Raw genomic sequence first — 16,635 nt, forward strand, 5'->3', positions numbered from 1 at the left:
TCTAGCCACTCTGCCCATCTGCTCCGTCCGTCCGCTCTAGCCACTCCATCCATCCATCCGCTCTAGCTGTTCCAACAGAGACTGGGGGCTTCTCGACAACAGACACACGTTGGAGCCTCCACAGCTCTGGAGGCTGAGGTCCAAGGCGAGGTCACCAGTGGACCCGGTGGCTGGCGAGAGCCCAACTTCCTGATCGTGATGACGGCTTCTCGCCGTGTCTTCACACGGTGGAAGGGGCACAAGAGCTCCCTGGACACCCATCCCATCATGGGGGCTTCACCCTCGTGACCTAATCACCCCCGAAGGCCCCACCTCCTTACACCATGTCCTTGGGAGCTAGATTCCAGCATATGAATCTGGGGGACACACGCTTCAGTCTGTGGCAGGTTTGCTCCCCTCCGGGTCACGTGAGGCAAGTACACCCCTAAGGCTGGCGTCAGAGGGTGAAAGAGGAAATGCACGGGATGGACAGGGGACAGAACGCCGGGCGGGGGCCTGTGAGGCTGTGAGTGGAGCCAGGCGGCCCCAGCTGGGATTGCGAATGGGGGGAGGGTTTGCCCAAGAACTGGGGCTCCAACCAATTCCTGTTTTGGGTTCAGTTTTCTTGACAGGGGTCTGGTCTGCACCCAGATTTGGACCCGTGTTCAACCGCTCTCCTGACCACAGAGCCTGGTTTTCAGAGCCTGGCCCTTATCCCCCCGATCTGCAGGTGTTCGTCCCTCAACAGAAACCAGCATGATTACAAAAGCTCACGTGTTCACTGCGGGGAAAGTGTGTTCTGAAACACGTCCCTTCGGCGGTAGCCTGGTTCAGGAGGCAGGGTCTCTGCTCAGAATCTGGAGGGCAACAGGATGAAGGCGGGAGGCCGAGGCCCCCAGGCCCCTCACCATCGTGACGCATTTCCCTGGTTCTGCATGAGCCGAAGCAAAACAGGAACACGTATGGGAGCTAAGCACACACACACACACACACACACCCAGAGACACGCACACATACACAGTCCCAGCACGTGCATGCATACACACGTGTACACACACAGAAACACTCAGATACCCATGTACACACGGACACACAAACGCACATGACAAAAGCCATGTGCATGAACCAACATTTGCTGATTGTAGGGACTGAGGGAAGATCCCCCTTAGACATCAGCAAACCCCAGGCCCACCCGTCCCCCTGCCCTGGGCTCGGCTGCCCGGGGCTCACATGTGTTGGATTGCGCACTTGAGTTTGACCCACCAGCAGAGAGCTGGCTCTCCTCTTTCAAGGTTTAATGACATGTTGCTGCTTCTTCAGGAAGTCAGAGCCATGGATGAGCCTCTCTTCACAGGAAATAAAAACGAAGGAAAACCGTCCCCTGTCCTCCTTCGTGCCCCTCCCCCGGCTGTGTGGCACCACCGGGGGGGGGGGAGGTGACACAGCGCAAGTGCCATGAGTCATCTTCACAAAACCAGCCCCCAGATTCTGGGGTAGGACAGCGCAGTCAGCTGCGATCCCCTGCTTCCTCCTGCCTCCTCGGGCCCCTTGTCAGCCCCTGGGGAGGGGGTGTGTTTTACTTACACCAGGGGTGTTTCTCTCCGAAGAGCAAATGTGGGGGTGGGGCAGTGCCCCAGCTAGTCCCTGCTGTGTAACGAAGCAGCCCGAGCTTGTTGGCTCCAACAGTGACGTTGCGGTGCCCCTTCGGCTGGTCTGAGCTGGGCTCACTTCCGTGGCTGCTGTCCTCTGGTGATGACTCATCCACGGGCCCGGATGAGTCCGAGACGGCCTCACTCACCTGTCTGCGGGTTGGGCTGGCTCTGGCCTAGGCCTCGCTGTCCGGGAGACAAATCAGGGTTTCCTCACGTTGTGGTAGCCGCATTCTGGGGGAGTGAGAGCGGGAGACGTGAGGCCTGGCTCAGGTCAGAGCCAGGCCAGCAAGGGCGTGGGCCATGGACTCTGTGTCTTCGTGGGAGGAGGGGCCGGCCACATTGCAAAAGGTGTGTGTCCAGGGTGCGGGAAGCCGTCAGCGGTCTCGGAGGACCCTCCTCCCTGGGCCACCGGCTCACAAGCTCATGGCACAGTCTTGTTAGTGGAGGGACCCATGACAGTTGCGTCATGGCCTGGGATGTCTAGAGGAGCGCTTGGCCCCAAGAGGACACCACAAGGCCAGGGCTGCCTGTGACAATTAAGAAGGCCGGCTCTCAGGACCCCAGGAGTTCCCGAGGATGGCAAAGATGCGGGTGGGCAAGCGTGCCACCTCGGGGCGTGTGGGGGCCAGTGGCAGCCGGTCTGGGGACAGAGCAGGCACAGAGGGCCGGACCCTGGGGCTTGTGCAGAAACAGTCACGTTGATCAGATGTCTCGCAGCCCAGAGGGCGGCCTCGAAGTCGTTTTTCCAGTTGTAGGAACGCTCTGTCCCCACTGAGTCCCCGCAGAGCTGTGGGTTTTCCCCTGTAGCTTCTGTGTCGGTGAGACTTTGTCTCCCTATGGCTGAATTCGCTGGGAGAGCCACAGACTGGCCGCAGGAAGCTGAGACCTCCGGCACCGACCGCCTCACAGTGACCACATCAGCACCTGCAAGTGCGCTCTGCCCCCCGGCATGGCCGGCACGGGAAGCCGGTGCCCCGGGAGGCCGAGGCCGAAGCCGCCAGAGAAAATTCATCTCACCGGGATCGCTAGGGGCCGAGATCGACAGGGCAGCAGCAGATCGCCCCGAAGGAGCCTGGGTAAAGGCCCCCAGACCGCCACACACCTGGAACGGACCTCCCGGAGGCCGCGGTTGGCACCTGCGTCCATAGCAGGAGGTGTGTCAGCAACGGCGGGAGCAGGACAGGATCCCCTGCGGCCACAGCCTGTCGGGGTGCCCAGCGCACGTCGCAGTGGCAAAGGGAGGCAGTGAGTTCGCGCCCTCTGCCCACCTCTGCCCACATCCTCCCGCTTGTCCAGGCTCGGCTGGGAGGGCAGCTGCGGTTTTCTCTGACTCCTGCTTGGGCAGAACAAATCCTATTTCATGAACGCCTCGTATGGGAGTCACTGCGGCGGACGGACGCTGACAGCCTGCAGACGGCTCCAGGGGCAAGGCCTCCGGGAAGACCGGCTTGTCCGATGCCAGGGAAAGCCTCTCTGCTGAGGTATTCGCACAGAAAGAGACTCACCTTGGGTTGGAGGAGGCCATGAGGGAGGACCTCTAACCTGGGAGGGCCTTAGAGTGAAGACGCCCGCATGGGGGTTGTTAAAGCAGGAGGAGACCAGCCGCCGCAGTGCAGCCAGCCTCCTGTATGGCCTGAGAGGCTGAGTCTCCCCGGGGTCCCCTCTTGGCCTCACGCTGACTGCCTCTTCCCTGCCATACCCCCACAGCCACCCATCCCTGGGTCCTGCCGCAGCCCCCCGGTTTCTCCCAGCCGTCCACTGCGTCCATCCCCGTGGACACCACCCTAACACAGGCCGCCATGGCCGCTCTCCGGGCCCGGGAGAGCTTGCCCCCGGGCTCCACCCACCTTCTTCAGCCCCTCCTCTTGCTTCCACGATGGCCTTCCGTGATGTGACCCCGCCCAGCCCCTGTGGGCTCCTGAGGCCCCCCTCCTTTCTCCCGCCCATTCGTGCCCCCCATCTCTCAGGACCCTGCATAAAGATTCCTCCTCCAGAAAACGGCCCCTGTCCCCACCAGACTGCCTCATGCTCACCGCTGAGTCCTGTGTGTTCACCTGTCCTCCACACCCACCTCTGTCTGTACAGAGTGCCCTGCATACAGCAGGTGCTCAATAAATGCTCGTGACGGGCAGACAAGGTGCATTCAGAGGACGGAGGGTGGGCTAGTGAACCCAGGAGGGTGTGCGTAGACACAAGGGAGGGACAGCCCTGGGTGCAGAGACATTCCAAGAGGAGACTCCGGGGCAGGCTGCTCCAGCCTGTGGCTCATGAGCCGGGAGGAAGCCGCCGTCCTGGGCCTGTGTCCAGCTGACAACCTGAGCACAGGGAGGCCCCACCCACAGCCTGGTCCCCTTACACAGCCTCAGCTGCCACTGCAAGAGAAAGAAGGCTGCTGGCCCACGAGTGGGATACTGGCAAGGTCTTGGCAAACCCTCCTGCCGCGTGTCTCGGCTCTCGGGACAGTGAGGCTTCCCTGGAGCCAATCAGCCCCTGTGGCTCTCGTGGGCTCAGAGCGCCAACCCTGCCAGGCATCCACGGCCCAGGGCAGCGGGGTCCTTCCGGCAAGCTGCCCTTCTGTCCACGGGAGCTGGAGGCCACAGACCACATTTGCCCTGGTCCTCGAGCCATGCCCAGCCTGGACCGTCCCCATTCCTGGGACCAGCCCACCCCCTTCTTTACAGACAAGAAACAGGCCCAGCCTGAGCCTGGCCCGGCCCAAATCCTGGCTGCCTTGCTCTTCAGTATGTACAGCGGCCCTCTCTGGCACGGAGGACGGCACGTCCACCAGGCCTATTTACTGTTTCAGAGTCCGTGGCTAAAAGGAGGGAAGTGGAGTAGGACCCCGTTGGTCACGTGGCCATGTTCTCTCAGGCACGGAAGGAAGAATGGTCGTTGGGGGCCTGCTTTGGGGTAACTGGGCGCCGGCGTTCCTGCTTACTTAGCTAAGACCTATAGCCAGGCACTTGCTGAGTGGGGCTGGGGGGGACCCCACCACCATTTCTGAGGTCACAGCCGTCCCGGGTGGAGGCCCCAGAGAACCCCTGGCTGAGGGAGCGTGAAGTATCGCTGCTGGGAGGGAAGCCAGAGCATGGGGGCCCCCGCCAGGCCCAGAAGCTGGTCAGCTTGGGGAGAAACAAGAACCACGCGCAGCCCTAGTTGGGCTTGGGGGTGTGGGTGGCCGCTCCCAGCCCTCCTCCCTCACACCGGCCATGCCACTCTGGGTCCGCCATAATCAGATTCACCTAAAGCAGGGACAGAGCACTAATTCTATTGAAAGGAGCAGAGACGCTGGGCACATACCAGATGTCCACAGGAGCACAGTGGCCAACTCTGCTGGGGGATGGTAATTCGAAATTGGGAAGGAACAGGATATTTGCTGAACTGCCCACACAATTATGTGGCAGAAAACACTGAAGGTTGTGGGGTGCAGGTTCATCTGCCAGTGGTGCCGGGAGCACGGAGAGCAGGGCGGAGGGGGGGACGGCTCTCCTGACCATGGTGCTGAGGTGCTGTCGATGCCTGTTCCAGCTTGGGCTCGAACTCTCCGCCCTACAGCACGTGAGCTCCCCGTGTCTCCGAACCCCACGCCAGGCACAGCTGAGGGGCCTGCTGAACTCCCTGGAAACTCTCCCCCTGGCATCCGTGCGTGGCCCCCCCACCCCACCCGGGGTCTCGATCGAGTACAGGTCCCCATGTTTTCCTGGTGTGGAGCAGAACTTTGATGCTTCGATCTCTGTCAAAGGCACATGCAAAGTGTCCAGAATACTCTGTGTGGAGTTGGCACCACATGTAATCCCTCAGAGTCAAATTAATGCCCTACACATTAGAAAAACGCACACAAAAGGCGTAGCAAACCTGGTCAAATTCAGCTCCTATTTTAATTCTTACAAACTGGGAGCCATCCTGCAAGAAAACAGTCGCCGTCATGGTGTGAGGTGCAGATAGAGACGAGAGCCGGGCACACCCCTCGTGGACCATGGTCTCCGTGTGTTAGGTGACCACTAAGGCACCTTCCTGCCCACATTCTGTCAGCCACAAAAGCGGGGGCCGTGCTGCCGGGTCAGATGGCCCCACACCTGCTCACGGCTCACTACTCTGCCGCCTGTCCTTGTCAAGGATTTTTAAAACCCGTGTGTTGCTACTTAGCAGATGTCCCACTGATTTGAACATCCTCATGGGCTTTTTAGCCAACAGATATTTGAAAACATGGCAAACAGGCCTTCAGCCCACACCCCTGACAGCTTGCTGCACCACACAGATGATGGCCTCCGTGTGGTTTCGAGAGGGGCTGGCACGACCGACAGGCAGCTCCCCACCCCAGCTGCCGTGAGGCTAATGAGTCCCCCACCTCTGAGCCAAGGCCAGGCCCCCGGTGCCCCTCCTGTGTGCTGCCCGGGGAGGGGCTGTCCTGCTCCTCCTGGAGGATGCCTCCCTGTCCCCAGGAAGGGACAGGCAAATTGGGAAGGCTATTTCCCTAATCCGATTGAGGGTCTCCCAGCAGCCCAGCTGGTGCCAGCGCAGCCAGGAGCAGACAGGATGTGGCTCCGGGGGGGGGGGGGGGGGGTTTGTTTCTCCAGGTTCACTCTCAGACTGCAGGAGCAGCGGAAGGGGTGGGGGGGCGCCTCCCACACAGGTTACAGGTGCTCACCTGCCCCTCATCAGGACAGGAAGGGTCTAGAGATGGGGTGGAGTGTTCCTGATGGCGCCTACTCCTAGCTGGCTTGGGATCCCCCCAGGGCCCCCACCCCAGCCAGCCAAGGTCCACCCACCTCAGCCCCTCACCCCTGGCCTCCCCCCCAGGTCTACCCCACCCCAGGTCCCCAGTGCAGCCACTGGCTTTGGTGGCTCTGACCATGGTGCTGAACCCCCAGCTTCCTAGGCTGGATCATTCCCTCCCTGTGAGTCCCCAGTAACTCTGGTCCAACTTCTCCCAGAAGATCCAAGCCCTAGAGGAGCATGGGGACCACAGTGGAGCAGAAGATAGATCAAAGAAAAGAGAGAGAGGGCGCCTGGGTGGCTCAGTCGTTAAGCGTCTGCCTTCGGCTCAGGTCATGATCCCAGGGTCCTGGGATCGATTCCCACATCGGGCTTCCCGCTCTGCGGGAAGCCTGCTTCTCCCGCTCCCACTTCCTCTGCTTGTGTTCCTGCTCTCGCTATGTCTCTCTCTGTTAAATAAATAAAATCTTTAAAAAAAAAAAAAAGAAAGAAAAGAGAGAGAAATGGACAGAGGTTCAGCCCTGAGAGATCACCAAGGAGTCATGAGCTTTGGAGTAACAGTCGTTCTCAGAAATTCACAGTCACCCCAAAACAGTGTCCTCTCTGGGCAGTTGAGGGCAGGGCATGTGTCCAGCAAAGCTTCACTGATGAGGATGAGGTCCTCGTACCCCAGTCTGGCTCTTGCCCTTACCCAGGGGATGCATGTTCCTTTCATCTGCTCCCTGCCTATAAAACGGCCCCGTGATGTGGGAGGTGAGCACTCCAGCTGTGGGTCAGACTGGTTCTGGGCTCATAGCTGGATCTGGGTTGCTTCTTCTGTAAAGTGAGAATACCAATAGCTTCTACCTTCTTAATTCAATGTGCGTATTTGATGAAGTACCTGCAGAGCACTGAGCTTGCTATCTGGCTCATGACAAGCATTCCGTTCATGCTTAGCTAAAGTCTGTATCAGCTAGAAAGGGGAAGTTAGAGGGGCTCAAAATGTCCTTTTTATATTGAGCCAACGTCTGCTTATTAGAGCTAGCAGTGGTGGGATGGATGGTGTTGGGTCGAGATCTATAGCCTGAAGCAGGCACCTGACCCATGGAGTCCTCCTCCCTGTGGTGGCCTTTCAGACACTAAACATGACTTGCATGGCCTCTCCAGGTCACATATCCCATCTTCTCCCCTGGTCTTCCACCCGTTGGCTCAAAAATGTCAGCAGTTCCTCCCCAGAAGCTCAGGCCTGTGGCCAGCACTGACCCACAGAGCGGTGTGCAGCTCAGCGCTGGTCTGTCCTGTTTTCCAGATGCATGCCCACGGGTAGGTGTCCCTGCTGGGTGGCAGATCTTTTGAATTCTGGATCCCAGCAGCGTCTGGAGTGTCAAGGTGCTTGTTAGATGAGGAATGGGAAATTCTGGACTGTGTCACCTTGAGAGACCCTTTTCTTATCTCTCGCCCACCCCGAAATGAGGACATAGCCACTGAGATCTGGTCCCTTATGCCTCCAGCCCTTCCCAGTCCTGGAGGAGCACGTGTGATTTTCATGTGACCATGGGGGCAAGGACCACTGGCCCCTGTCACGGGATGTAGAAGCAAACCACATGTCCCATGTATTCCATTCTTGTGCCCTCAGTTCAGGAGGGGACAGGGGCCTCCCAGCCTCCAGCCCTCCCCCACGAGGCAGCCCATGTTGGCCTTTATTGGTGTTCCCTCCTGGGAATGGTCTCCTTACCTCACCCTAGCGCCTCTGTGCTTGCTTTCTTCACCCAACCAGTACCCTGGCATGCCCAGTCGGTCTCTTTCCTGAGCCAACAGAGACCATCTCTGTCGTACGATTGAGGACCCTCGGGCTGCAGGTGGACTGGGTCAGGAGGTGGCAGGAGGGGCCGCCTGGAGCCCAGGGAGCCCCAGGTGCAGACCCGTGGAACTTTCTAGGGAAATCGCAGCCGCCAGGCCGGAGCCCATTCACGCAGCCTCTCCAAGTACAAACAAAAACCTCTGTGAACCTGAAGTTCAAAACGAGCATGTGGAGCAGCTTAGCAGATGCAGGGACAGGCCCCGCTGCCTCCTGGCATGGCTGAGGCCATGCTGCCCCTGCCAGGGAGCAAGGGGCGCCAGACAGCGGAACGTCAGGAAGAATAAAGAGCCACTCGACGCTGTTAGTCCATTGCCCCAGGAGGTGATGCCAGTTTTTGTTGTTGTTGTTGTTTTGTTTTGTTTGAAGATTTTATTTATTTATTTGACAGAGAGACACAGCGAGAGAGGGAACACAAGAAGGGGGACTGGGAGAGGGAGAAGCAGGCTTCCCGCAGAGCAGGGAGCCCGATGCTGGGCTTGATCCCAGGACCCCGGGATCATGACCTGAGCCGAAGACAGACGCTTACTGACTAAGCCACCCAGGCGCCCCCTTTTTTTTAAAGATTTTATTCGGTGATGCCAGTTTTAGGACTGCCCCCGGGGGAGTCCTGTTCCCCATCGCCCATCACAGCCACCCCTGCAGAGGGGCTGCAGGGATTGTTCTCAGCCTGGGGTCCTGGCAGGGCCCAGTCAAGTGTAGTCCAGCCCCTTGGCCTGTCTGAGGCCCGGTTTCCCCAGATGCAAATGACGTCGAAGTTAGAGGTGCTCGTAAGAAGCTGTTTTCGATGAGCTGAGAGGCAATGGGGTGGGGCAGGAGGAGGGGTCTTACATGTTTGTCCAAACATGAACTGTCCATATACATGAGGTATGCTGGGCTTGGCCATCCTAGAGGAGAGCCTGGGGCTCGGGGACTGCAACCATAACACATCGTGTCCAGACCTGGGAACACAGAGCCCCAGCCCTTCACCACAGCTAGGACATGCCAGAGTGTAGTCCACACCGTCCGTGGGGCACGCCAGAGTGTAGTCCACACTGTAGGCTGGACCCTGTGCAAAGGGGCTCACTGAGGTGGCAGAGAGTCTGTGAACCACTTCTGAGCCAGGGGTGGGTGGGAAACAGGCAGAAAATGGAGTGTGCATCTGCCAGTCTGCCCCAAAAGACCAAGCACCTTCCATACTCCATGTCCCGGCTTGGTGGGGCAGGCAGCAGGGTGATGTCCCCTACACACCAGCCTGACAGCTGTCCTTCTCTGTCTCTCTGCAGATTAATACCTTCATGTCCTTTTTGTTCCCCATGGTGGTCATCTCCATCCTGAACACCATCATCGCCAACAAGCTGACCGTCATGGTCCGCCAGGCAGCTGAGCAGGGCCAGGTGTGCACGGTTGGGGACCAGCACAGCTCATTCAGCATGTCCATCGAGCCTGGCAGGGTCCAAGCCCTGCGGCATGGCGTCCGGGTCTTACGTACGTAACCTCTGGGCCCTCCGGGGTGGGTAGCAGCCAGAGGCCAGCATAGCGGCAAGCCTCACACCACCAAACAGGGCAAAGTTTAAGACCCAGGAAATGGAGTAGTCCCAGCAGAGACTCAGAAGTCTGGCTCCACCCAGGGATCAGTGTTCTTTACTCCACCCACTCATCTACCTATTCACCCACCCAACCATCCTTCCATCCATCCATCAGCCATCCACTCATCCATCCATCCATCCACCCATTGACCCATCCACTCATCCACCCACCCATCCACCCACTCACCCATCCATCCATCCCATCCACCCATCCACCCACCCACCCATCCATCCATCCATCCCATCCACCCATTGACTCATCCACCCATCCATCCTTCCATCCATCCACTCATCCATCTACCTATCTATTCTTCCATCCATCTATCCATTCTTCCATCCATCTATCCACAATCCATCCATCCTTCCATCCATCCATCCACCCATCCACCCATCCACTCATCCATCCACCCATCCACTCACCCATCCACCCATCCACCCATCTATCTACCCATCCACCCATCCATCCATTCACCCATCCATCCATCCCATCCATCCGTCCACCCATCCACCCATCTATCCACTCATCCATCCTTCTTTCCATCCATCCATCCATCCATCCATCCTACGACTCATCCATTCACTGATTCAACAAGTCTCCTGAGCATGGACTCTGGGTCAGGCAGCTTCCTCACACAGACATGGAGCAGCAGAGATGGGGGCTACCATGTGTGCCAGGCAGTCAGGGACCTGGAGAGCCCTGAAGTGCAGCCCCTCTGCACTGTGACCCACATCCTAATAGGGAATCCTGAAGACCAACCCTTACAAAGATCCCAAGCCAGCCCCCACTGCAGGAGGGCGCAGGGTGGAGCTTGTGCTCATGTGGGTTGTGGTGCTCCATGTGTGGGTTCCTGGGCCTGGCCTGTGCCCAGAGATGGCATCCTTGAGGAGCCATCCAGAGGATGCTCTTTCTCAAAACACCCTGCCCCCTGCTGCTGAAGGCAGTCCCGCCTGACCCAACCCCCTCCCCAACCGCGACCACCTCCCTTGTGCCTCCCAGCAGCCCTCCCAGTTGCTGTCACCCTCACCCCAGCAGGCAGGCCTCTGGGCCTCTGCCCCAGGCTGCCTGTCCCTCAGCAGCCACTGTTTCTTGGAAGAAAGAGGTCCAGAGCAGCACTACCCAATAAGAATATGACACGAGTGCCCCACATAATGTTAAACGGTCTAGTAGCCACGTTTTTGTTTTCGTTTTTAAGATTTTATTTATTTATTTGACAGAGAGAGACAGCGAGAGAGGGAACACAAGCAGGGGGAGTGCGGGAGGGAGAAGCAGGCCTCCCGCCGAGCAGGGAGCCCGATGCGGGGCTCGATCCCAGGACCCTGGGATCATGACCTGAGCCGAAGGCAGACGCCTAATGACTGAGCCACCCAGGTGCCCCTAGTAACCACATTTTTAAAAGTAAAAAGAAATAGATAAAATTCATTTAAATAATTAATTTAGCCTAATATTTCCAAAGTCTTGCCATTTCAGCATTAATCATTATAATAGTATTGCTAAGAGCGTTCCTCGGGCCACAGTAGCCTCGTGGCCAGTGGCCAACAGGCTGTGTTCAGGGGTCAGGGTCACAGCCTTTGCTTCTGCTGTGTCAGGGACAGGCTTCCTGGAACATCCCCGTGCCACCAACCCATCTCCTACTGCGGCCAGCAGGAAGCCCTCCCATCATGGGGCCTCCCACAGGCTGGGTCTCCTGGGCCTGTGGAGTCAGGGCAGCTGCCAAGGGGCCAGGGCCTCAAAACCAAGCTCCTCCTGCAGGTTCGCCCCATGTCCCAAGATGGGGATGCCTCATCTCAGGGACGAGCTTCTCTCTGCACCAGGACTGCCCAGCCAGCCCCAGGTTTTCCCAAGTGGTTGGCTTTTTTATTGCTTTCTTTTTCACTGTGGTAAAATGCACTTAGCATACAATTTATGATCTTGACCATTTTTAAGTGTCCATTCAGTGGTATTACGCACATTCATACCATCAGTCTCCAGAACCTTTTCATCTTACACAACTGAAACTCTGTCCCCATGAAACACTAACTCCCGAGCCACTCTTCCCCAGCGCCTGACAACCACCCCTTCCTCGCTGTCTCTATGGGCTATTCTAGGGGCCTCAGGCAAGTGGGATCGTCTTTTTGTGCCTGGCTTATGTCTCTGAGCATGATGTCCTTAAGTTTCATCCACATCGCGGCAGGTGTCAGAATGTCCTTTCTTCTTAAGGCTGAGTATACTCCAGAGTCTGGATAGACTGTATTTATCCGTCCGGTGTGGGTGGACACCCAGGTTGCTTCTGCCGTTTGGCCATCGTGGAACAGTGCTATGGGCGTACAAACATCTGGTTGAGTCCCTGCTTTCAATGCTTTGGGGACTATACTCAGGAGTAGAATTGCTAGATCATATGGTAATTCTACTTTTAATTTTTTGAAGAATTTCCATACTGTTTCCCAAAGTGGATATACAATTTTGCATTCCCACCAACCATGCAGGAAGGTTCTCATTTCTCCACATCCGCACCAAAAATCACCATTTTCTCAGGGTTTGGGGTTTGTTTGTTATTTTTTATAATAGTCATCCTGGGTGTGAGATGGTATCCTAGTGTGGATTTGGTTTGCATTTATCACATGATGAGTGATGTTGAGCCCTTTTTCATGTGCTGATTAACCATTTGTGATCTTCTTTGGAGAAATGTCTGTTTAAGTTCTTTGCCCATTTTTAAGTGTGTAATTGGGTTGTTTGATTTTTGCTATTGAATTTTCATTTTCTGTGTGTCCTGGATATTAATCCCTGATCAAATGTGTGATGCAAATACTTTCTCCTGTTCTGCGTGTTACCCATTCGCTCTGTTGACTGTGTCCTTTGATGCATAGTTTGTTAATTTTTATGTAGTCTGGAGCATCTGCTTTTCCTTTTGTTGTCTGTGCCTTTGGTCCTATATCCAAGAAGTTACTGCCAGATCCAGTGTTGTCAAGTTGGTGCCCGTCATTTTCCTCTAAGAATTTTGTACTCTTAACTCCTCCATTTAGATCTTTGATCCATTTTGAGCTAATTCTGTGTAAGGTGTGAGGTAGGGGTCCAGCTTCCTTCTTCTGCACGTGGCTGTCCCGTTTTCCCCGTATTGTTTCCAGTACAATGGTCTGAGCAGCCTTCTAGGAAATCATGTGCCCATATCTGTGAGGGTTATTTCTGGGCTCTCTGTCTGTCCCATGGTCTCTATGTTTGTCTTTAGGCCAATGGCACACTGTTTTGACTACTGCAGCTTGGTGTTAAGTTTTGAAATCAGGACATGAGAGTCCTCCAGCTTTGTCCTTCCTTCTCAAGATTGTTTCAGGCACCCCTCAAGACTCCACATGAATCTTAAGATGGGTTTTTCTATTTCAGCAAAAAAGGTCATCAGCATTTTGAGAGAGGTTGCATGGAGTCTGTAATTGTGGGTAGCACGGACTTTTTTTTTTTAAGATTTTATTTATTTATTTGACAGAGAGAGAGACAGTGAGAGAGGGAACACAAGCAGGGGGAGTGGGAGAGGGAGAAGCAGGCTTCCTGCGGAGCAGGGAGCCCGATGCGGGGCTCGATCCCAGGACCCTGGGATCACGACCTGAGCTGAAGGTAGATGCTTAACGGCTGAGCCACCCAGGCGCCCCGGTCACTGACATTTTTTTTTATTGTTATGTTAATCCCCATACATTACATCATTAGTTTTAGATGAAGTGTTCCATGATTCATTGTTTGTGCATAACACCCAGTGCTCCATGCAGAACGTGCCCTCTTTAATACCCACCACCGGGCTAACCCATCCTCCCATCCCCCTCCCCTCTAGAACCCTCAGTTTGTTTCTCAGAGTCCATCGTCTCTCATGGTTCGTCTCCCCCTCCGATTTCCCCTTCATTCTTCCACTCCTGCTACCTTCTTCTTCTTTTTTTTCCCTTAACATATATTGCATTATTTTTTTCAGAGGTACAGATCTGAGATTCAACAGTCTTGCACAATCCACAGCGCTTACCAGAGCACATACCCTCCCCAGTGTCTATCACCCAGTCACCCCATCCCTCCCACCCCACCCCCCACTCCAGCAACCCTCAGTTTGTTTCCTGCAATTAAGAATTCCTCATATCAGTGAGATCATATGATACATGTCTTTCTCTGTTTGACTTATTTCACTCAACATAATACCCTCCAGTTCCATCCACGTCGTTGCAAATGGCAAGATCTCATTCCTTTTGATGGCTGCATAATATTCCATTGTATATATATACCACCTCTTCTTTATCCATTCATCTGTCGATGGACATCTTGGCTCTTTCCACAGTTTGGCTATTGTGGACATTGCTGCTATAAACATCGGGGTGCACGTACCCCTTCAGATCCCTACTTTTGTATCTTTGGGGTAAATACCCAGTAGTAGCACTGACATTTTAACAGTGTTAAGTCTCTGTGCACAGAACAGGACCCATGTCTCTCTGTGTCTCAGGGGCTGTGGTCATCGCCTTTGTGGTCTGCTGGCTGCCCTACCACGTGCGGCGCCTCATGTTCTGCTACATTTCCGATAAGCAGTGGACCCCGTGAGTACCAGGAGCCTGGGACAGAGGGGGGAGGCTCAGGTTGGGAGAAGCTCCCCAAAACAGGTTGGCATGGGAGGTGGGGGCACTGACCAGAGCAGCTCAGGGCAAGGGTACAGGTCAGGGGTCCCCATGGGTTCGTGGTGTGTCCGTGAATGGGCTAGGGAAGGAAGAAGGCCACGGAGGGACAGACGCCACAGGGCAGGTTACAGAGGAAAAGGAAAGCAGCCCCTAAGAGAGTGGGAACGAGACAAGTTTGGAGACATCTGGAGAGTGACAAGGAAGGGCTGGCTCTGCTGGATTTGGGGGGCGGTGATGGCAGCTGTGTGGGCATCCTAGACCACCCCCAGGCTGGGGGAGTCACTAGGCACACTCCCCGGACTCAGGGAGAGCCACACCCACGCTGTGCCCTATCGCAGCCCAAGGACACACAGCAAAATCAGTAAAAGGAAAAGCCTGCGGAGGAGTCTGGGAGACCAGGCCCGGCTTCCAGAACCCCTCCCCAGGCTAATTGCCCCAGAACGAGCTGAGGCCACATGAGAAATGGTGTCTCCCGGGAAGCTCGCCAGAGGCCCAGCGCCCAGGGCTTCTGCTGGGGGCCAGTCACGTAAGCACCCCTGGCTGGCGAGCGCCCGAATTCCAGACTCCCGGGGGAAGGAGCTGCTCGGCGTCAACCACGTTGTTTCCACAAACAGTTTAGGCCCAGGGAGCCCCTCCTCTCAGGGGACGGTGAATCCCTGAAATCCAAGCTCCCAGATAGTGGCGAGGCCAGCCTGGCCAGGAGGCCCTTCTGGGAGAGCAGCCCTGGGCCCACCATGGGAACTTTTTTCTGCACAGCCAGAGCCTGGGCTGCCAGGTTCTTCTCCGTGCCGAGGAACCACTGGGGAGGGCGGATCTAGCACAGAGGAGAAGGTGCACGTAGCAGAGCACAGCCCCAAGGGAAGGGCTTCTGAAACTCAGGGCTGCCTGCTGGTAAAGTGAGCTGCCTGGTGAGGGAGTGAGATCCCTGGGAGTGGAGGCAAGCAAGCTGAGGGTGAGGTACGCAGCTGCCCAGGAGGCAAGGAAGGGGTTCCTGCCCTGGCTGTTCAGTGGAGGCCGGGGACCAGCTGCTCCCTGCAGCCCTGGCATGCCGGGACTCTGCACAGGGCAGGCCGGGGGTCCTGCAGGGAGAGGTGGAGACGGGCCCGGCAGGGCAGCCACAACCCAGCTCCGCAGACTGGTGCCAAAGAGAGTGCAGGCAGAACTTCCAACTTCTCCAGAGAAGCCAGAACCTGGAATTTATGAAACATCCCCATGTCATAAAGTTTACAAGTAGTTCTTACGATTTTTGTCCCAAGCCCACGGCGTGGCGGCCGCGGGGTCCGTGCCGGTCTGAGCGCCTCTCCCTCACCGCCCCCCCAGGTTCCTCTACGACTTCTACCATTACTTCTACATGCTGACCAACGCGCTCTTCTACGTCAGCTCCGCCATCAACCCTGTCCTCTACAACCTGGTCTCCGCCAACTTCCGCCAGGCCTTTCTGTCCACCCTGGCCTGCCTCTGTCCCTTGTGGGGGCGCAGGAGGGAGAGGCCAGCCTTCTCCAGGAAGACCAACAGCGTGTCCAGCAGCCACACCTTCTCCAGCAACGTCACTCGGGAAACGCTGTATTAGAGCGGGGCGGGGGGCCCGAGGAGGGGGCGGCCGCTTGGCCTCCACCCCCCCACCGTGGCCCCCCCGGCCCCGGGGGGCAGGAACGGGGCTCCGCAGAGGCCTCGGACCTGGCGCCCACCCCCAGGGGCCCTCATTCCTTTCAGCGTCTCCCTCAGCCCGCCCCACCCCTCCCTCGGGGCCTCTTTGAAAGCCGGGGAGAGATTGCTCCTCTCCGGGATCCAGAAAGGGCCTTTAATGAGGAGAAATTAGTGGTGGGTGAAAGGCAGACTTCTTTGTTCCCACACCACTGGGTGTTCAGAGAGGACAGAAATGAAAGGCACAGGCCTGGCTGGGCGGGCAAGGGGAGGCAGCGGCCCCGAGAGGCGGGGGCGCTGGGAGGAGTCCGGCTGGCGGGGCCGTCGCGGGCATCCAGGCTCCCGGGAAGCTTTGATGTGTCCCGAAGGACAGCCCAGGGGTCGGCTGGGTCAGGCACCGGCCAGACCCAGGCCTCTCTCTCCTCCTCGCCAAGACGGCCAGGCTCTGCAGGGACGCCGGCCACCGGGGGCTTGGCCGGGAAGTCCTCGTGCTTGGCAGAGGCCAGGCCAGCAGAGTTCTGCGTCCTCACACCCGCCCAGCGGCCCAAGCCAGGCCGGGGACGTCCCCATGGGCATTTTTGCTCCCGCTGCGCGGGTGAGCTCCCTGAGGGGAAGGGGGGCTCCC

The 16,635-nt window shown here is 57.1% G+C and overlaps 1 protein-coding gene across 1 annotated transcript in view; it reads left to right on the plus strand.

The window, feature by feature from the left end:
• Nucleotides 1-15,936, plus strand: part of NTSR1 (neurotensin receptor 1) — a 40,265-nt gene extending 24,329 nt beyond the window's left edge. The window contains exons 2-4 of the mRNA XM_035025536.1: nucleotides 9,450-9,651; nucleotides 14,198-14,288; nucleotides 15,687-15,936. Coding sequence (XP_034881427.1) covers nucleotides 9,450-9,651; nucleotides 14,198-14,288; nucleotides 15,687-15,936 — 543 coding nt within the window. The remainder of the gene's footprint in view (nucleotides 1-9,449; nucleotides 9,652-14,197; nucleotides 14,289-15,686) is intronic.
• Nucleotides 15,937-16,635: the final 699 nt, after the last annotated feature.

Source organism: Mirounga leonina, unplaced genomic scaffold (genome assembly GCF_011800145.1).
Source record: "Mirounga leonina isolate KUSES-001 unplaced genomic scaffold, KU_Mleo_1.0 Mir_195, whole genome shotgun sequence".
NCBI lineage: Eukaryota > Metazoa > Chordata > Mammalia > Carnivora > Phocidae > Mirounga > Mirounga leonina.